Here is a 22,375-nt window from a genome sequence, read left to right as displayed (position 1 = left end):
TGTATTTTTAATATACTGGTAAATGAACACAGCAGACAATATCTGCACGCATAATGCATGCAGGCAGGTGCCTGGTAAGGGGCCCTAGAGTAGCATAGTAATTATATGGGGCACAGATAAATGCTTGATCTTTCACCTTCCATCTGCTGCTAACACCTACTCCTGGTTGTAAATATTTGCACTCACTGGGTTGTTGTGACCATCAGGAACTAGAAAATGAAAATGTCTGACCAGGCACAAGACTGAACTGCATGTCTCCTGTTAAGGAAGATGAGCAGTCAGTCTTTGAGAAGCCCTATCCCTGATTTCTCTTTCAGCATGTTTAGATGAATGAGAGAAGTGGAGTCAGCTGTGCTGTGTGACTGCATTAAATAATTATATGGAAAAAAGAGCTTCTAGCTACCATAGATCTTAAGAGAAGATTGGGAGAATCTAAAGGTTTTGTAAGAAATCCGAGAAATACTTGTAACAAACAGTGAGGCTGAGTTTCCAGGAACAAGTCAGGCAAAAGCAGCAGATGTTCTAGGGCCCCAGCTGGTTAATACAGATGCTAATAAACCAGACGAGCTGAAATCAGTTAATGAAAGAAGTTTAATCAATCAGAGTTGATTCAAGAAATAACTGTGTGATTAATACACAGTGGGAATGTAGCAGTTTATTCTTTATTGGATGAAGAGTCATTAGTCTGCTTTCTCTGCTAAGCTCATGCTTTGATGAATCAAGGTTTCTAGCTCTATGTGGAGTTGAACAGCTGAAAATAGGTGTCAGATTTTTCCCACAAATGTTTCTCTTTCCAATCCATTCCTTCTCAGCTGGAAAATGGCTGTGAAACAAAGCTGAGAAGTCTGTGTCAGTGGGCAGAACTGGTGGTAAAGAGGACACAGAAGAAGTCTGTCTTGTTTTACTCTTAACATCTTTCGTGGCAGTTGAAATTTCCTTGAAACTGAAAAAGAAATCTCTTGATTTAGTAATTCTCAAAAATTTCTCTCTGAAAGTGATCTGCATTTGGTCATTTTTTAAAATAGAGATTCCTGAAATCAGTAGGATAAATTCTACCCAATCGCAGAAAAAATGATACCATTGTAGGAGGACTTAAGTTGGAAAGGACTTCTGGAAATGGTTCAATCCTTCTCAGAACTGGAGCATCTTTCAAATGGGATCAAGTAGATCAGGTCCATATCTGGCTGAGTTCTGAGACTGTCAGCCATTTTAGAATGTCCTACTTCATCAGTGTTTCATCAGTTAAAACATTTGTCAGTTCAGGGAGCACCATGACTATACAAGCACAGGGAATAATGATGCTATGGGACTTGGGGGTCTTGGGGGTGGATGATTGTGGTTTACTTATTATTTTTAGTTTTTTGTTTGTTTTTGTGAAGGTTTCAGCTGAAACTTGCAATACGTTTTCCTGAGACTGGATGTGGGTAAAGATTAGAGAATCCTCGTGGGAGAATGTCATGAATAGCACGAAATCTTTTTCTCTCAAGCCGTATAGAGGGTATTTCTTTTCTGCCTCGCTCCTTATTTTCACAACACTTTCAGGAAGTTTAAATATCCTCTGACATGCCTGGCCTTCTGGTCTGTTCTGATCAACTAGTGGATTCTGAGGTTTTGAGAGGGAAGCCGGAGGCAGACAAGGTGATCACACAGACCTCTCTAGAGAGACCAGGCCAGAAATAGAAACAGCTAGTAAATCTCTTTCAAGTGAGAGCTGATAGTAAATTTCCATCCTCTTTGCTGTTTATGCCGTTGCTCCAGGCCAAGAATATCTTGTTGAATAATTCAAAGCAGTGCTTCTTGGTTGACTTTAGGTTATGGTTTTTTTTGTTTGTCTGGGTTTTGGATGTTTTTGTTGTTGTTGTGTTTTTGTCACCTAACTTCAGTTACCTAAAAGTTAGGCTGGGTAGCATAGCAAGCCAATCACATAGACTTTCCCTGCACTTAAAAGGTGTATGCCTGAAAGTGTCACTTGTTACAACTGAAGGTACTTGGGGCAGTGGAGATGAATTTCTCTCTGCGTGAGCCTGTGTCTCCCAATGACAGAAAAAGAAACCACATGTATACTTACCCTGTTCAAGTATTCAGAGCTTTCATTCTCTAAGCATTTTTTAACCCAGCATTTTTTAAGACCTTACTTATTAACACTAATGTTTTGCAGCTATGAACATGCTTGAGATGCATCAGGTGGTCACAACAGTTTTTTAACTGTTCAGGTGATATTTGAAATGTGGTATAAATGATACCTCTGATGCCTGGACACGTGCTGACTGATTTGCTTTCAGGAAGAGTAGATTGTTGATTGCGTGGCTCAGTATTTCACGTATCTTCTCTCTGTTCTAAGGAGCATAAAGGTATAATCTTCCCTTTTCAACAGAGAGGTTCTGTTGTGCTTAATTGTTGCAGAATGCAGCTTGCTCTCAGGGTCATCCCATTGACTTGGATGGGAATATTCAAGAATAACATGGTATGTGGAAGAGGTGTCAGAAAGCAGCTCCATGTGTTGTAGCATGGGCAGCCTAGTGTTAAAGTGTTAAAGTCCCAAGCAGAAGTCTAATCCTGCAATCCAGATGAAACAAAACATCAGAATTATTCCTCCTGCCAAGATTCTGAATAGCTTCTTTTATCACTGAGTCCTATGATCGTGTTGGCTCACAATCAGAGCTGCACAATATATTGAGCAGCAGTAAGAGGTACAACCTGAGCGAAAGAGGAGCTTCTCACTTCTCAAAGAGGAATAAATACTTCAGCAGTGTTCCTTTGAGCCTCGATTCTGACTCATCTTTGTATTTATTTTAACAGTAAAACAAGTTGAAGGGTGGGAGTGGGGGGAAACCTGGTTTAAAGAGTAGAAAGAACTACAGAACATGGAGCGAAGTTAAAAGGACCCTGTGGATGTTGTTAAGGATTCCAAAAGTAGTCTTTAATTGGTGCCAAAACTAATGAGGCTGGAATTTCCATGGAAAATATCAGTGCAGTAACCAGTCAGCAAAACTTAGAGGTATTTGTACGCTAATGTGCAGTAGATTTTTTCCTTCAAAGCTTGTTCACTCTGTTCTTTCTGTTAAAAAGAAGTGTATCCATGCCTAATACTCTATTTAAGATTTAATTAGTAAAACATGACATCTCATAGCTAAAGGAGTAGTCATTCTGTATTGCACTGAGAACTGACTGTGCATTTTACAGCTATTAATTTGCTATCTTTCTAAATGTTAGAAAAAAATAATAATCATTGAAAATCTAATTCCTATAGCCTTCAAATCATTTATTAAATGTTTAAAAGAGGGTTTCTGTAGCTTTTCTCAGGGTGATTTAGTACCTGAGATGAACACATTTCTTGTCTTCATAGCGTGAAATACTCATTACTATTACTCAAAAGCTGTGAAACCACAGATAGTATTACTAGAAAGCCTATACCACTTCTTCAGTATTGTAAAGCATGTTATTTAAATGTACAGAACATTTCTGGCTTTAAAGTATACCATTTAGAACAAGTAGTATGGTTCACGGTAACAGAATTCTCTGATGTAACATTATGGGACAGATTTCTAGTAAGGAAAGCTCTATTGATGGAGTTATTAATACATGCATTCATGTCATCAGCTGTGGTATCCCAAGTGCAATGGCTTATAAATATGCAAATAGCCAGTTATGAGATGCAGCTGTACAATACTTTCATGTCTAGTGGGTTTCCTTTAGCCATCCAGCTGATGAGGAAATGCATACTGTACACAAAACAGTCCCTTATGTGCTTTTCTAGTATAATGTAATTGTTTTTAATTATACTCCAAACAGTACTAGCAATTGACACTTCTGTACAGAGTTAAATGTGCAATGTGTTACGTGTTCAGGAAAGGGGAAACATGAGGTTGTAATTAAAACCATTTTTAGCAGAGCTAGAAATAGAATACAGCTCTGAGCATGGCAGACCTGCTTGCTTTATCCACTATGAAGGAACTCACCAGATGGGTATGCTGAGTTCCGCTGCCACATAAAATCCCCCTTCAGCAGAGTATTGCAAGCCTCTGCTTTTCGTATTTTAGCCACCTTTACTGATGCTTTAAGAAAGCTGGAAAGCTATTTCCATTGCAGTTCAAGTAGCTTTTCCTTCTTTAAGGTCTGTAAGTTAGGCTAAAGCCTTTGACTTTCGCTAATTTTGGAAGCCTTGGCCACTTCAGCTATTGCTGTTTGTGTAAAGCCAAGAAAAAAGGATATAACCCAAACTCTTTACATTCTTTTTATGTGGTTGTTATGAATCAGGAATCTTTCTGCTTAGACCTAGAAAAGAGTTTAATCTGGTAATTATTTTTGTGTGCTGACAAAATTTTTTTTAAAGAACATTTAATAGCTGAGAGAACATGTTTTTACATTGTGTTGTTGCTGAGAGGTGATACTTCTATTTGTCAGTAAGAGTTGTGGCTTCCACCTTGGTTTAGCAAGTAATAAGGCTGACTGATATATTATCAGTCTACAAAAGCAATGACAATCCCCTTTCTTGAATACAATGTCTGACCTGGATTCTTTTAAGCTATCTGGTATCAGTGTCTGTTCTTACTGGTTCCTCAGTTGCTGATTAATTATCTTCTTGATGGCATGAGCATCTTTGATTCCTGTGGGTAATTAGTTTTGTGGTTTTGCTGTAAGATCTTTAATGTTGACTGAAGCTTTCTTTCTTACGGTGCTGTCTGATACATTGGTGTTCTGAGAGATCTAAGCAGGGCAGATGTACTGAAAACAGTTTTCTGAAATGTGGAGTACTGAGAATAGTAGGAAGGTATAAAAGGAAGAAGGCTAAAAGTACTGAATGATATTTTGACAGAACTTACGCTCACAGTTAATCTAGCTGTGGAGCAAGTCTGGCATTCACTTTATCACATAATGTACCGGGAAAAACGTTTGGACGTTGGGCATTTCCAGAGATGTGCTTTGTTAAACTCCTAATTTAAATAGTAAATCTAAGATCACATAAAAAGTAGAAAATCCAGCTACTCCCAAAATAAATCATGCCACAAGCCACCTGGAAGTACACCTCATATAAGGAACACATGCCCCAAACATTAGAAAACTGAGTATATCAGTAACAGAATAATATGGCGTGCTGCTCTCAGTTGCCACTATCAGTGGCATTTTCAAACATGTTAATATGCTTAAAATGCATAATTAATGTTTCTGTTATTCTAATAAACTGCATATTTTAGGGTAGACTCTAAATCTCTCCTGGGTAGCCCTACGTTTCAGCAGAGAAGAGATTTTCCTGTCTCTAAACCATGCTTCTTTTGTTCTTCTATTTTTGTGCTTTTCCCCCTTTTCAAGTACCCCTCCACAGAAGGATCCTTCTGGCTCAGTGGCTTTTGCTTTCTGTGTCAGCTGCCTGCTAGCTTGCATGCCGTGGCAGAACCTGCAACTGATTTTTGACATGTCCTGGGCCTTGCTTTTGTAAGATCTCTATTTTTCCAGTCTGCTTTGGAGTACAGTTGTACTGAATGCAGCCAAATATCACTTTTGTGTTTTTTAGAAAAAATTAATGCCATATAATGCTTATTCGTTTCCTGAGGTATTTGATGTCTTGAAGCTCAGACCAGCTGCCACTGAGAAGGCCGTGGTTTTTTAAATATTTTTTTTCTGCCAGTAATGAATAGTGCACTTGTCCTTTATTTGTAGAGTGTGCAGGAGAAAGGTGATAGTGAATGAAGGGAGTTTCACAGAGCTAGAGGTCTCCTTTCCTAACTTTGACTACTGCAAAGAGCTGCCTCTGTTGCACCATTTATTTATGTTGGATCTAAAACTGATAGAAACATGAATCCGAGTAAAAATATAAGTCTTAGCACATAATGGTAGTTTGGTTAATGAGGTATGCAACTTCAGAGAGATCTGGCTTATATCTTCATTTTGCAAATGTAAGTTTAGTTTGGTCCGTTTGGAACGTTATCAAAGCTCGAGGGAGAGCTTGCGCTGAGTAAATCGTGTGCTTTGGTTGCTATAAAGTAACTTCCCGCTTTGGTACGCTGTAATCCTGATGCGCTGAATGATGGCCACAACTGTTTTATGCTCACTGATTGGAACGAGCACGGGAAATTGGCACGGGGAGGAAACTTACTTGCCTGCAGTATGTGAAATGAATTTGCCGCTCAGCTGAAACGCTGACTTTGTTGCCTTCAGTTGGGTTTATTTTGCATGTCTAATAATTCTCCTCTCCTCCCTCGCAAATTTTAGAGGCAACTGTAAAATGCTGACTGAATGGGCTGTGTACATATGGCATCTGAGAGGGTTTTTATTAGCTTAAACTAGCACGTGTTTTCCTGTGAGGAGTATTAAGTGCCTGGACTACAGGTTTAGTGTGTGACTGTTTTTGCAGCTGTGTGGAAGAGCATGATGCGTATTCCCCGGAGCAGGGCTGGGAGAGCGCTCAAGTATGTTGAGGCAAAAGCAGGTTATGTTTATGTAAATGTCAAACAGAAATACGGCACTTGAACTCTTATCAATGCCGAGTGTGATACTGGCAAATGAGCAGCGATTGCCCAGATGTGTAAGAGGAATGCCTGTCTTCTAATTGTGCAGGATTTGGTTTCAAAACTTGACAGCTCTACTCCAGACACTGTCCTGCTGGTCGGGAAAGAAAATGAATTTCTTTTTTCTTCTTTATCTGTAGGTGGTCGCAAACAGCACTCATCCATCTGAAATTTTGCTTAGTAGACTGTAACTAAAAGCACAGTCACTGCTGAGACTTCAAATCTCATTTTGGGAGGATGAATTCTAGAAATATGCTGGTTCTAGAGAAAGTGTCTCAGGAGTATATGTAGAGGTAGAACTCATTGTGGTAGCGTCCTGCTTTTGGTGATCTACCACGTTTCTGGAAATGTCTTATGTGTAGAACACGTAATATCCCAGAGTAGGTTCCATAAAGTCTAAGATCATGAAAGAGAGATGGAAGGGTAGAGAAGAGAATTCTGAAACAAGACTGTATGCTACCATTTTGTAACTCGCTTGTTCAGAATAGGGAAGAGCTAGGGAGGAAATCAACCTTGTCTGCACGAGACAAGTAAGAAATTCAAACTTGATCAGCAAGAGTTTCCTCTTCAGGAAGGAGCTCTGCCTTCTTTTGAAGGAGCAAATTTTTGAAAAAGTTCATAACATATTCTGGGAGTTAGGTTTGGAGTCCTCATTGTGTTGCTGTGTTTATCCAGGGGATGTTCATGTGGCAAAGGGTGGTGAGAGTAGTGGGTTTGTCTAATTGAGAACAGAGATAAAGATTACATGTAGTTTGCTCAAAGGTATATGAGAAATCTGTAGCTGAGCAGCAAATCAAGCCCTTATCTCCCATAAATCTGGGGTCTTCCTGACTCCTGTCCAGCCATGGAATGAACAGGGACATTGCTGTAGCTTGTGGAAGTGTTTGGACTCTGGGTAGTGCTCTTAAAGAGAAAATAAATTGAGAAATATGAATAGAGAGCAGAATGGTGGGGCTGCGAATAAGGCTGAGAGAAATGCATGGGAGTGCTGTCAAATCTGGAGGAGAAAGATGCTCGAAGAACTGGCAGAGCATCAGAGATCATGTTTACTGCAGAGTGGGAACATACTGATCTTTGGTCAGTTGGTGGCTGTAATGGGGGAGAGGAGGTACAAACAAGGAAAATGGATTTATCCTTTGTTTTCTTACAGTCCCTGCCCCACAAGTTTCTAGAGTTTTTTTAACTAGTTTTTTAACTTTTCTACTTCATAAAGCATATTGTTTTTTATGCTTTAAAACTACAGGTGATTCTACAGACATATATTTCATTTAAAAAAATCTATGCTTAAAATAAATCACTAAAATTTGAATACAGAATCAAACCTGGCCACAGTTTGTGTTTAAATTATGACCCTAGTGAAAAACACACCATTTTTTCAAGTAAATCAATATTTGTTCTATAAAAGATATTTAAAAGCTAGAGAGCTAGAGGTGTGCATGAATTTCTAGTTTTCCATCCTTGTCCATCTCTTTATTTTTCCTCCTGCCCTTTTCTAATCAAGTGTGGAAAGTGCATAAGGAGGAAAAATAGATATTCACAGAAAATTTGGTTATTTTCTACTTTTTTTTTTCTACCTGTGGAACAAAAATATTTTCCTCACCAATCTTTCTAATTTCCCTCTTTGAAATATATTTCCTGGCTGCTATCAGTGTGACCTCAAACTGGGGGGAGGGGGGAATGGTTGCACATTAGTGTGTTTGAAGCTACTGGATTTCAAGTGTTGCTGTTACCAAACAGTTTGTGTGCAACAGGTGACCAGAGCTTGGCCATTACATCAAAAAAATGCCAGCTACCATTCATTACATTTCCTTTTATCTGTACCAAGCAAAGCTATTGCTGGCTAAGCTGGGTCGACAGGGACCAGGTTCTTCTTTCTGTGCTGCTCTGCATTTTGATAAGAGATAATGTGTGGCATGCCTTTTTTCTCTGAAAGGACTAGTGTTGTAACAACAGTAGTGTAAAGGTGTAAGAGAAACTGAGTCTGCTGGAGGATACCTTAGCTCTTCTCTTTCTATCATTTAGAGATGGAAGTAGACAGGTGAGCCCTCAGACATACAGCCTCTTCATCAGGTCCTTCAATAAATCCAACATCAGTTGTGTACTGAACTTATCTGCTGTTCCACGTAGGACACTAAGGATATGAAGTAGCTTAGTAGCTTTTTTGAAAATGAGTGAGGAAGACTATTGAGTTTAAGAAAAAAAATAAGAAAAAGAAAAAAAGCAACAAGATGCGTGGTAGAATAAAAAATAATCAGTTTGGGGTGAGTAGTCACTGTGCAAGTAGTATTAATATAAAAAGTTCTTTGTAACACAAAAGTACAAACTTAGGCTGCTTCTTTATAGTCTGCAACAGCTCTTTTCTATTCCTGCTACTGCGTTCTGAGTAGCACCAGTTCTGTGCATCTCTCTGAACTGCACGTGTGCTTAAGTTTAAGTAAGTGTGTAGTTCTTTTGAATTCATTGAGATATAAAATTAAGCATATGCTGGGCTGGATAGAAGCCAGAGCATATTTCACTTTGAAGGAGAGACTCTTATGCGAATTCTTTCTACAGAGTCATATGAACCGTGAATAACAGGTTCATGAAATAAACAGAAAGGAGATGGGTTGTTGTTTTTTAAATCAATTTTAGGCTGATGCTAGGATGTTGAAACTTTCCTTCTATTGCCAAATTCTTTGGATTTAAGGTCTAGTTCATGAGAATACTTTCTGGTGGAGGAGAACTTCATGTTCAAATAAGTATAAACTAAACGTGCAAGCCCAGCTTAATTTACTTTTATAAATTCCTGGTGGATATCATCAACAGCTAAGTTCACAAGCTAAAGGCGACTGAATTATGAAGAGACTTGTGCAGGAGTGAAGGCATGGGAAGCTCTTTTAATACACCAGTGCTCTGAGACAATGTCATAATGTGCAAAGTTATACCACTGTCACCTGAGGCTTTTTGTAGTCGGTGGAAAAAACTACTGCCTTCATTTGGGTTTGGATGATAACCTCCAGAGAGAAGAGAGATAATATCAATTAAAGGCTTTCTAAATGCACCTAGGGGAACTAGGTGCACCAATCCCATAGAAATTCAGTAGGATTTAGTTGTTTGGAGCCTTTGGAAAAATCACAACCTAAAATTGCAGGCCTGCTGTATTCTTTAGTGGTCCCAGTGCTCTTGGCAATGGTTAAAGGTGAATAGAAAAGCGCATTCAATGTTTCTAACTTTGTCTTTTAGTAAGCTTCAAAACGTGAGCAAACATGTATGTAACTATTACAGAGTCACAGAATCAAAGAATTGTACGGGTTAGAAGGGACCTCTGGAGGTCATCTAGTACAATCCCCCACTCAAGTAGGTTCCCTACAGTAAGTTACATAGGAAGGCATCCAGTGGATTTTGAATATTTCCAGAGAAGGGTAGTCAGGAACTGGATGCAGTACTCCAAATGTGACCGCAGCAGGGCAGAGTAGAGGGGCAGGATCACCTCCTTTAACCTGCTGGCCATGCCATTTTTAATGTGCCTCAGACCTTCTTGGCCGTAAGGGCATGCTGCTGGCTCATGGCCATGCTGTTGACCACCTGGACACCCCGTTCCTTCTCTGCAGGGCTACTCTCCAGCAGGTCAGCTCCTAACCTGTACTGATGCATCTTAATTTAAAAGAGTAATAAAAGGACTTCAGTGATACTCAGTAACTTCTTAGGATTAATTATGGGCCTCTGAAGATAGAAACATGATGCTAATATGAAGACTTTTGTTTTCCATTCTCCATTTAATCATTTGGTACCAAATTTGTTAAATAACAAATTTTAGCAATTGCCCCTAGACTTTTTAAAAGAAGATAAAGGGGGGGGGGGGGGGGGGGGGGGGAGGGGTAAGAGCCACTCAGTGTTCTGGCTGTAAACATATTATTAAAAAGTTATTTTTGTTTTTAATTTGAAAAGATGAAATTTTTAAGATCATGGGAAGTCAGGAGACTAAGTAGGGAAAATAATTCCTCATTTTAAATTGCTCTTTTGTCACTTGCTGTAGTACAGTATGTGTTCATATATATGTAAAATCACTTACCTTTTAATTTTTTATCTGTGCTTCATCAAGCTTTAATTTTTACTTTATGGAGTTCAGTGTCTATCTTTGCCTGTTTGTCCAAGCCATCTGATTTTACTGTTCTGCATATCTTAGAAAACAGTACAGCTTTCAGGAAAAAAATCCTGTCTTTCTCAGGAGAACAAAGAGGCGCCTCTCTATACAAAGTGAGCGAGATTAGAAGAAACAGTTGCCCTTAGTGTTGTAAATTTGCATACCCAGCTCAGGCTGCGCACAAGTGCTGCTGAAGCATTTTGCAAGCCCTGATGCGTGAGATGAGCAGTGTGCTGGGAAGTAGGCTCTAGCTGTCCCTGCACTTCTGCAGCCTGTGGTGCTTCTGGTTCTGTGAGCATAAATGCATCCTCTCAGTCTACACAAGGGAGACAGATGTGCTTCTCCTCTTTTGACTTCTTGACGGCTGTGGAGGATAACGCTGCATCCCTGTTTGCGTAGCTGTTGAGCCTGTTTCTGTCTTGTGATTTCACAGCCCATGGCCAGCAGCAAGTGCTGTTTGTCACTTTGCGTTAGCATCAGCAGATCTGATGTCTTCTCTTTTGGTTCCCTTAAAGCCAAAAACTTGTCTAGATCTGTGAACAAAGCCATAGATTGAGAGGAGGTTACTTATTCTACTTAAAAGTTGGCGCACCATCTTAGCAGAGAGCTTCCATTAACTCATCTTAGAAATAGGTATCACTGCAAATTTGGTCACAGGAATCTTACAGCTGAAATATGCTGGTTGGCATGTAATGTCTATAAAGCTATGGAAGAACTTATTCCTTTGTTTAAAGGAATTCGTGGAAACTTTATCATACTTGAAGCTAGAATCTTAAGGAAGCCAGATTTGGAAAAGTCATGGAAATAATGTGGTTGACCTTTCCAACAAGGATAATGGAACCCATGATAGAAATCAGGAGTCACATCTTCGGTGAAGCTTGGGGGATGGCAGGAAATTTTTTAAATCCCAACATGAGTGAGATAATGTCCCCCAAAAATAATGCTCTTCATTTGGTATAACCACAAGAAAGATGATATTTTGCTTTTTAGCATTGTGAGTTCACTAACAGTAGTACCAAACTGTAGCAGCTTGATAGGATGTTATTTCTGTCTGTATGAGAATGACTGATTGATTACAGATACTCCAGTGTCTTCAGAAAGCTAAAATTCAGGTTGGCTACCAGAAATACGGATTTTACCTCTCCTTTTTTTATGGGCGTTGCTGGAAAAAGATATGTAGACCCCTTAAAGTAAAGGCCTTGTTAATAGGTTTCAGATGAAACTAGTCTTCCCACATCAAGTATCTGCATGAACTTCTGTGATATTTCATGATCAGGTACACCTTTGAGGTCTATAAGCTGGGCATCAGAATATGTGTTCCTTCAGGTAAATGTTTTCTCAGCATCCAGAGACAATTTCCTTATCTCTTAAATAGCTGTTACAGTGTCATGATGTGTTCCATGTCAGTTCACATGCTTGTTTGATACAAAGTGTGTGTTTTAATAGGTCTGAATCTCTTACTGCATAGCTGAAAAAGTCTGATCTCTTTTTCAATTCAGCTACAGTTCTCTTCATGGAGAGCTCTTTTCCCATTGTCTTTTGATGGAAAAGACTTTCTTGTTTTTTTGCCTGGTAGTATACTGAAATTCATCAAGGTAATGGTTAAACTGTCCTTACCTACAGCAGCTGCTTTCCATTAAATCTGTTCCTTGAGTCTTTCCCTTCCATGGGAATTGCAGGGTTACAAGCTTTAATGACAGGTAGTGTGTGTATGTTTTGCAGGGTTCTATGTTTTTGTGGGTCCAGTTTAAGCTCCTTTAGAAAAAGCTGAGGTGTACTTTAGCAAGGTAATTTTTCTATCTTTCTCAGGCCGACATTAATTATGCTTGAAACAGTTCCTAAACTTATTTGTGTAGTAACTGATCAATCCAAAGGCACTTGGATTTCTATGCCAAAACTGTGGAAGTGAGTAGTGACATGCTCTTGAAAATCTATCTTTTTCATAGTCTTCTGAAATGGATTCCTTGCACTAAGTACACTGCTGTCCCAAGGCACCAGGGAGAACTCAAATTCCTTCACTGGCCATTAGGAGAAGCGTTTTGGTCTGATACCTGGTATTTGGCCACCTGGGCCAAATTCACACAGAAATATGAAAAGACTTGAAGCTTGTTACACCAGTCCTGACTGCTTGTCCTATATGAGGACTGTTCCTCGTAGTTAAAAGCGGTGTGAATTTATATATGGTCATTTGCTCACAGATGCAGAGTTATTTTCACTGACAGAGTTCTTCAGAAACAGATGTCTGCATGAATATCTCATATTCATCTGCTCTTCCTCCCTTTCCAGGATTAATGGGTATTTGCCTGTGTTGGGATGATGTGGCTGTACAGTCATGGCTGAGCAGAGGGATGGCAATAGTGAGTGAGCTACATATAAATTAATAACAGAGAAAAAAAAAAAAAAGTCTCTTATGCAAGAGGGCTTCTATGAGTTCACAGCGTGAAGGTACATGACTTCCATCTCTTGGAGAGCTCATTTTGTCATATTAGTATAATTTTTTTTAATCTCAGTTAGATGTTTTTGCTTTCACCCTGTAGAAAGGAGATCAGAATTAAGCTGCAAAGGGTTGTGTGTCACTGCACAGTGCAGTTCTCATTGCACATGTAAGTTTAAGCAAGATAACTCCTTTGCTGAGCTTTAATCTTCATCTCCACCTGTGTCCTGCAGTTTCTTTTGCATTTTAATTTTTCCCTTGTGCTGACTGTTGCTCTGTTTCTTATTTCACTCTTTCTTTACATTCTCTTTGCCGGCTCAGTGCTTTATTCTTCATTTCCCTGTATCATTTTCATTCTGAATCTTCCTGAGGTGGTGTTTCAGTCTGGCAGGTTGTGAGATGCACCAGAACATTTTTATGGTGCAGATGGTAGCTATGTGTTAAATGGGCATGCAGGAGAAAGCGTCTGAGAAACAGTGGCCCGTATTCATCTGTAGTGTGACTCAGATTTTCTGAGACACACAGGTGTGAGACTCTACTGCTCTATGCAGCGTAACTATCCCAGTAAATTGATTAACCCTAATTACCAGCTGCATAAATGAACTAAGGATCAGGTTGCCATCCTTCAAGTTGATGTTACATTTCATGTTAATCTGCTATATGGAAAAAATAGGATGTGCTTTCCTATTTAGTAGTCAGTAAATTTAGCACTTTCCTATTTGGTAATTCAGTAAAGCATAATTTTCTAATCTGTTTTTTCTTTGTTGTCTGCAAGTTTCTGGCCACTAATATAAATGTGTACTGACAAGAAATTCATCGGGCTTCTCTGCCCCTGAGGGATTACTTATTAGACTTATGCAATGCAAGGTATTAAAAACACTTTTGTCTGTCACACAGCCACGGGCAGGGGAGGGGGAATTTGCCAGTTGCTAATGGATACCTGGAGGTTTTGTGCATGACCATGAAGAACAGCTTGTGCACTTTCACCCCTGATGTTCCCTGAATAACTCGGGTCTCATTTAGGTCAATAAGCCTTTATCAAAACGTCAGGAGTGAAAAATGTGTCTTGGTGTAAGCCGACTGGTCGTTCCCTCCAGTCACTGGAGTCTATAGAACAATCAATGTTCTCTAAGCTTGTCTGCGTGTCATGCAAAGAACTGGATGACAGTAACCATTGACTGCATGTCTGTTGCATTGTCTTTGGAACAGCCCACATTTGCATACTTGCCAATGTTCCTGTTAGCCAACGAAGCATGGAGGGGCCTTAAAAAACATACGCACACAGCTCCGATGCAAATTTCCTACGCAGAGAATACACACTTCTTTAAAGCACAATCCAGGCTTTCAATTTTTACCTTCTTGCTATCAAAACGGTACTGCAATCCTGACAAGCCCGTGGTTTCTGGCTGAGCGTGGACTGTTTTATTGTGCTAAAACATAATCTTTCCTGTGGGTTTGTCTTTTTTTGTCTTTTCCTACTAAATTTCTTGGTTTTGTTTTTCTTTTCTTTTTTGTAACCTGCTTTTCAGGGTTATCTGAAGAGTATTGTCTGTGCTAATGGCTAATGCATATGATGTGAGGCCATACTTCCCTTCCTCCAATTAATTATTTTGAATGAAGGGCAGTTTTTGCTCTTTGCTCAGTTGCTATTGTCTTTTGTTGAGGGATTTTCTTTCTTAGTACTGATGAAAGAAGACGCATTCGTTTTCTGCAGACTGAAATGTTCTTGAATATTAGAGTCTATTGAAAGTGTCCTGGAAATGAATGCAGTCACCTGATCAGCAAAGATAGCCTCTGTTAGTTTGTTTTGCCGTAATGGAACTTCACAGAAAACAGCACTATTAATTTTGTCATTTGGTGCAGGTTCTTCAATGACTTGAAGTGAAACTGGACCGGGAGAATTTTGTTTCATTTGAAGATTCTATCATAAGACACAATCTTTCCTTAAATAGTCTGCTACAGAGACTGTTTCTTTAGATTTATGACTTTAAATATGGCTTTATTTTATTGGAATAAAGATTTAATAATACTCCAAATTGGTTAAAGATAAGTGAAGGGTTCTGATGGATCCTTTCAGCAGCAAGCTGTACAAGAGATTCTTGGCTGAGTCAAAGGGTCTGAGCTTTGTATTCATTACAGCCAACAATGTGAACAATTTCATTAGATGTTGAAAATGTAATTGGAATACAATATAACCAACTGTGATGTTCTTCTGCTGCACCTTGACATCATGCAGGCATGATAGGATTTTCATAACTGAGGAGAAGAGCCCTGGCATTCTCCTAGCTTTTTGGAAGAGGAATTTCAACACTGAAGTGCTCCGAGATGAGCACTTTATGCCGTCAGAAAACTGGAATTTTGAAGCCACACAAATAATATCATGAAGTGTATTAATGCATAACAATTTCTTCCCCTCTTCTTACTGCTTCTAGGCTTCTATTTTACTGACTGTTCAGGGCAACGTCCTGTCCATCTTTGAAGCTGATGATGTGACTTTCATTGGTTGTCTGGGTTAAGGTTGCATCTTGAGTATTTTAGTTGACTTAGAACATCATAGCTACCACTTTGAGTCGCATTTGCTAATTTGATTTCATGAAAAACAGCAGCAAACACTGCAAAAATGGCAGAGGCTGGGTAAAATGTTCAGCAGCATTTCATCTTCTTTTTTCATATTAAATTGCTCTCTGTAATAAGGAGTTCATTATCTGTGTTGTCCTACAGAGCTGTAGTAACAAATCTGCTTTAGTTTTTCTGTATGCCACGTACTGTATTTTCAGCAACAAGCCACTGTTACCATTCCAGTTAGCAGTCTCTGCTGTTGACTGTGATAGAGAATGTGACCTGTTATTAGTTAAGTTACCCAATAAGGAAGTACTGCCTTTCCTTGGTATTTGAGGTATCTATATTGAATGTGCCACACTCAACCAGTCTCTAGAAAAGCAAGATTTATCTGCACACCAAGTTCCAAATATGACAAAATGGTACCTTTGTGTACCAACAGAAATGTCAGATGTCTTTGAAATTTATGGCTTTGTACAGATTTCCAAAGCTGGAAGTTTAGTCTGTGGTTAACACGTGGCTCAGTACCCACAGCACTTCAAGACCAGACTCCCGTTTCTTGCTGTTGACAAGAAAGAGTGCCTGATGTCTTACAGTGTTTTCAGCACACCTGGGTATTGACATGTCAGTAGCGGGTACTAGAAAAGTTACTTTCATCCATGTAAGATTAAAAGAAGATTGAAAAAGTATAAATAAACGTGTGGTTGGTATGGTCAGTGGGATGTGAAGCACACCTCTTCCTGAAATGAAATTCACTAGAAGAACACTCATCTTCTGAGTATGGACTCTGTTTGTTTTCTTTGGCTTGGTTAGGAAACCTTTTGTTTGAATTAGAGAGACCAAGTGAGTTGTATGGAATGGTTTTCAGTTCTTGCACACGTAGGCGAGCCAAACTGTATATAATTAAAGTATTAAAGTATTTACATTTGCTCTCAATCTTTAATTTTTGTTTGCCAGTTTTTCTGTTACCTTAAATAGTTTTTGAATACTTTGTTTTTGTTTTTTGTTTTAACCTTCCAAATCTTACATTTTATTTTAGCATTTCCTAATAGGTACTGGAGGAAAAAAAAAAAAAAATTGGAAAGACAGTATAAAATTAACCTAGTTGTCCATCTTCTGTTTCTTTTAGGAAATTGTATTAGTGGTATTCTTTGGAACAGAATACGTGGTTCGGTTATGGTCAGCAGGATGTCGCAGTAAATACGTTGGAATATGGGGAAGGCTTCGTTTTGCTAGGAAGCCTATTTCAATCATCGGTGAGTATGCTCAGCTTGCAAAGTTGATGTAAACACCAAGTAACGGTTGTACTTCAAAGTTCTGAAAAGATAAATTTCAGTGGAAATGGAAGCCAAGTTAAAGAGAAAGCTCTTGTCATTAGTATTATCGTAGATCTGAATTTCCTTTCAGAAATCCACGGCACTCTTTTGAAAACAAATGTAGCTTGGCTTGTTTTTCCAGAAAAGCAGTGTGTTTTCTTTTCACAAGTGATCTGAAGCTTTGCCAGAAATAAGTCTCACCCATAGTCCTGTCTCCTGCAACCTTGGGATCCAAACACTTAGTATTGCTGCAACTTCTTTTCTTTTAAAGATGCTGAAATCCCCTTTATTTTTTTCTTCCCTGAAAGCCCTCTGAGTATTTTAATATGAGTTACTTTGCACTCTAATTGAGGCACAGACTGCCTGGTGAAGCACAATAGATACACCGCAATTATTTCGTGTACCAATTAAAAACTGATTCTCAGCAGTGCATTTGGATCTGGACACCATTGTAGTTGATATCCTGACTGACTTCAGTGTTCATAGAAATTGCACTAGCATTCTCTTTACATGTTATAACTCATACTTTTTATAGAATGGTTGTCCTGTCTTTAATTTCACTGAGAGAAATGTAATAACCCAGAAGCAATCTTCACTCATGAGAGAGCTATATAAAGACAGTTGCTCTGAAGCACTTAAAATATAAATAGATTAAACAGAACAAGTTTTGGAGAGGAGAATTGTTATAGAAGCATAATATAGCTTGTTTTTCTGGCAGTTCTTTCCACTACTCAGAAATGCTATTTGTCGTTGACCAGAATATACCAGAATTGTTTCATAAACAATTTGCAAGCTTTTCAAATGCAAATTACAAAACTTTGTGGATACTGTTACAATCATAAAGTTGCTTAGTTTAACTTCTCTGTGTGTATGCATATGTAATATGTACTTTCAACTTACTTTATATATATGTGAGACTGCCTCTCGGATGTGACTGCAGCTATAAAATCTGCTACAGCAGAGATCTCTTGAGATAAAACTAATAGCCTTCACTTGGGGTCACTGTTCCAATTAAAACTGACATTGGTTCTAGTAACGGCCTTGTGGAAGCATTATGGACAATGGTTGTCTCCAACTCATTTTTTTTTTCAACTAACTTCTGTTTTTCAGATTTAATTGTAGTTGTCGCTTCCATGATAGTTCTGTGTGTGGGCTCTAAAGGTCAAGTCTTTGCAACCTCAGCTATCAGGTAATTGTATGCAATAGAAGAAAATAATGCTGTCTGTTTGAGTTAGGTGGCTTTTTTGTTTACCTCCCAGAAGGGTGAAAAGCAGTCACTCCTCTGACATTCACAGAGGAACAGAGCAGATCACCATTCACATATGGGTGTGAAACAGTAATGTCATGAAGTGTAGTGAGAATAACATTTTTAATCGGTTTTCTGGTTGTAATTTTCTTGCTCTAGCGATGAACTTATGTCTGTTTGGGGTAGGAGTGAACATCTAGGCATGCACACCCTCTCCTCAAAGCGACAAACTTTGAAGTCTACCATGAAATACTGTGCATCTCTTTTAAAACGGTCCTTTGGAAGACACAGACTTCCTCTCTCAACCTCTTTTTCTTCTCTTGTATATTTGGCCTCTTCATTCATTTAAAACTTTTGTTCTAGGGCATCCGTTTCCTGCAGATTTTGCGGATGCTGCATGTTGACCGTCAGGGTGGCACATGGAGGCTGCTGGGATCAGTTGTCTTCATACACAGACAAGTAAGTTTGTGTACTCCAAGGAATGGCAAAATAATGGATGCCATTTGTTTAATAGTAATTTAAGTTCCTACATTCAGAACAGTGTCTATGCAGACATCCTGATGTTAAATATATTCAATGTAGAGACAGGCAGTCGTTTATTTTATCCAACTGCAGTTGTTCTATCCTGTTCAAGGGACAAAAAAGTATGTAAAATATTAAAAATATTCACTTACACTTTGGAAAACTTTTGGTGGCATATGTGGACTTAACCACAGAGAATGAGACTTCTAAGACAGAATGTGAATGTTTCTGTAAACTATATATCTGAGTCACAAAGTTGTTTTGAGTGTAGTAGCAGCATTTGAAAAATTTAACAATCCAAATTTTGGGTGACCAAAAATTTAATTTGTCACATTTGCACGTGAGGAACATGTGGTTATTTCTAACATTCAGACAGTGCACGCTGGGCTGGGTCATTAGATACTCAGTAAATTCTTTCATCGTTGAGCACAGTGGATGCTTTTTAAATTGCACAGCCAACAGTTGGTGTCAGTGCTTATTACATGCTGAAACTGCATTTTTCTGAACTAGTTCTCTTTTAGAAAACACCAGCAATGTGTAACTTAAATGTTTTAACAGTACTGAATCAATGTTATTTTGATTCTGTTTGCAGGAACTGATAACTACACTCTATATTGGATTTCTGGGCCTGATTTTTTCCTCTTATTTTGTGTACCTGGCTGAAAAAGATGCTGTAAATGATTCTGGAGAAACAGAATTTGGCAGCTATGCAGATGCCCTATGGTGGGGAGTAGTAAGTATGGCAATTTTACATGTTAGCAGGCTCAAGTATGAAACGTAGTTCAAGCAGACATGGAGAGAGAGCAGCGCTTCGATGTGGCCTCTTATTGCTGCAATAAACTTTCTGGTTTCATGAGTGAAACCAAGAAAATACTATAGAAGATCTGTGGTTTTATTTGGTGTTTCTAGTCTTCTGTGATCCAAAGTGATCAAGTTATGTATACAAGGTATAGAAAAATCTACTCTTATTTCTATATGCTGTCTTCCCATCTGTTATAGTAATTTATTTGCTGCATATCTTATGGTAGGATTCAACCTTCTAATACAGTAAGGCTTGCTAAGTCAGGGTTGGTGTTTTCCTCTTTTTGTTGTTGTTGTTGAGTCTTCAGTTTTGCTCATAAATCTCTGCTGCAATGGCTAGTAGTGACAGTTGTCATTTTTTGTGCGTACATACTGATTTGGCAGCTTATTTTAATTCTGTTGTTTCTGCTAGTAACAATTCCCTCCTTTTCTCCCATGATATGCAAATATTATGTTGGCTGCTATGTTCTGGGATTTTCATTTTGTAATTGTTTTCCTTTCCTTTTCCTACTAGAGTTCAAAGGAAGGGAGTTGAAACTAGAGCTGGAACTAGATGATCTTTCTTCCAACTTAAGCCACTTTATGAATCAATGATTATGTATGGAGCAGCCTTCATACCTCAATTTCACTAACAGAATCTTCTTGAGAAATAGTTTTTTATAAACTTCTCCGTGTGCACGCTCATATTGTCTTCTCTCTACAAACACTACTACACTCCATTTCAGGAAGGAAGGATCTACGTATAGCCTTATATGAATCCAATGTATTCTGTGTAGGTTACTACTAAGATCTGCTGATGAATTCTTTTCTCTGTGTTTGCCATGATAGAAAGCTCCCTCTAGCACCAGAAAACTTGCTGTGTAGTGCAAGGAAGTGGCTTTCTGGCAGGGAGCTTCTTCAATGCTTTCATATCATCACGGTATTTTTATTTTACAGTACAGGGCTCACATGAATCAGTAATAAACAATGGCAGATGTGGCTGCATTTAAAAACACATGCTGTCATTGGCCTTAGCATTAAAAATTGAATACGTGACAGATGAGATTGGCTTTCTAGAAATACAGTAAAGCTTTCTTTCCAAAGAGGTAATGAGATCTGTCAGGATACTTTCTTTTCAAGGAATTACTGTCAATTAATACATATGCCAGTTATTTATTCTTTTTCATTACAGTAAACTTGTTTAATCAACAGATTTAATTATGGTCACATTATCTTCCTGTTATAATTTATTTCAGGATATCATTTGGGCTGTGTTACCATATTCAGTGAGTCTCTAATGCAACTTGCTTAATATAAGAAATAGAATTTAGTGTCCTTGTTCTGCTCTAAATGCAGATGTCGGAAGGATTTAGCAAAACATAACTGAAATGAGTTCAGGTCTATCTGTTTTTGATTGTTGTTTCTTTTTGTTTGATTGGTTGATTTTTAGCTGTTTGTTTTTTCTTTTTAAATTAAATTTTAAAAAGAACCTACAAACTTGGCTAAATATCTGATGGATGCTTCCTGCTGAGGGTCTCAAATTATTTAAAACAAAACAACAAACAACTCTTGAACTGTTAATTCTTAAAAGTTTCAGTTATGTTTTAGGCAGAATTTTCAGAATGGCTCGAATTCTGCTCACTGAAAACCTATCTCCATCTGTTTTGGACTGGATATGCAAAAAGTAATTTGCAATTCCTATCTCAAAGACCACCACAGTTATATGATCTCTCTGGCACGCAGCTGATCTCACCGCTCAAAAAGTGTCCTAGGACTTACTTGGCTTTTGTAGCAGACAATACATCTAAAAGAACAGGACTTGATGCTGTTTTCACGCACCCATCGTTTCAATCGTTTCAAAATCTACAGCATAGTGCTTTTCTTTTAATTAGCTCAGTGTATATCTATGCTGCTAAAGTAGTTCTTTGGGTGACGGTAATAGAACATGCAGCATAGCATAAAGTAGGTAATTTAAAAGGTCTATGTAACCACAACTAAACTCCATCTGGAACTGGGTACTTTTATATTGCTTTGCTTAGCTGACTATAGGCATACCCATAGGGTGCATAACTCTTAATTAAATGTTCTTCATTGTCATTGTTGTTATTTTTAAATCTATATTGTTGTTCCATTTCCATATGCAAAATGGCATCCTGGACTTTATTTGAATTTCCTTCAGTACTCCAGGCTGTAGTCATTGGCTAGCTTGTAGGCTTCTTGGAGAAAACTGTGGTTACCTTGTCATATGGAATAAAGACTATTCCTGTATTACTGCTGCTTTTGAATGCAGAGTGTATTGTATAAATAATTCTGCTGATGGCAGCCTGTCTTGTATGCCTTGTAAAAGACAAAGTTGTTATTTGTTAATAAAACATAAATAACATGATCCATCTCTCGTCTACATAGGGCAAGTATTCAAAGTAATCTGGTTACATTGTTCTGTATGACAAGATACACAGTCACTAAGACCTAAAGAAAGGTGATAAAAACAAGAATTAAAACACCAAAATAACCAAACCAGCAAGATGTTCTTATCAAGTCTCTCAAAGAAGATCTTCATCAGGAACTGTTATTGTCCTGTTGTTTCTGTTGTTTGTTTTGTTGCCGTTCTTAGGTTGTTTTTTCTTTTTTTTTCTTTTTTTTTCTTCCCTTTAAGTATTAAAATTAGTCACGCCTCAGGCAGATGGATGGGGAGCTCTCCTTTTGATATCCACTGATTGATACACAATTTCCAGCCTTCACATCTGAACAAACATCCTTCAGGAAAACCATTATGTGGATTGTGCTAGCAGTCTCTTTAATCATGAGCACTATTTCCCAGAAGCAATTACTGAATATAGCCATGCATGAATATTACACTATGCCCATTCCTTTGGATTGGATTGAGGA

At 38.4% G+C, this 22,375-nt stretch overlaps 1 protein-coding gene across 7 annotated transcripts in view; it reads left to right on the top strand.

Moving 5' to 3' along the window:
* Window positions 1-22,375, top strand: part of KCNQ1 (potassium voltage-gated channel subfamily Q member 1) — a 332,148-nt gene that overhangs the window by 65,971 nt on the left and 243,802 nt on the right. For all 7 annotated transcript variants that reach the window (XM_085224288.1, XM_085224292.1, XM_085224293.1 and 4 more), the window contains exons 3-6: window positions 16,752-16,878; window positions 18,049-18,128; window positions 18,548-18,643; window positions 19,299-19,439. In XM_085224288.1, the coding sequence (XP_085080414.1) occupies window positions 16,752-16,878; window positions 18,049-18,128; window positions 18,548-18,643; window positions 19,299-19,439 (444 nt within the window). The remainder of the gene's footprint in view (window positions 1-16,751; window positions 16,879-18,048; window positions 18,129-18,547; window positions 18,644-19,298; window positions 19,440-22,375) is intronic.

This window comes from Meleagris gallopavo, chromosome 5, assembly GCF_905368555.1.
Source record: "Meleagris gallopavo chromosome 5, MGAL_WU_HG_1.1, whole genome shotgun sequence".
In the NCBI taxonomy this organism is placed as follows: domain Eukaryota; kingdom Metazoa; phylum Chordata; class Aves; order Galliformes; family Phasianidae; genus Meleagris; species Meleagris gallopavo.
This window is presented reverse-complemented; position numbering and strand designations above follow the sequence as displayed.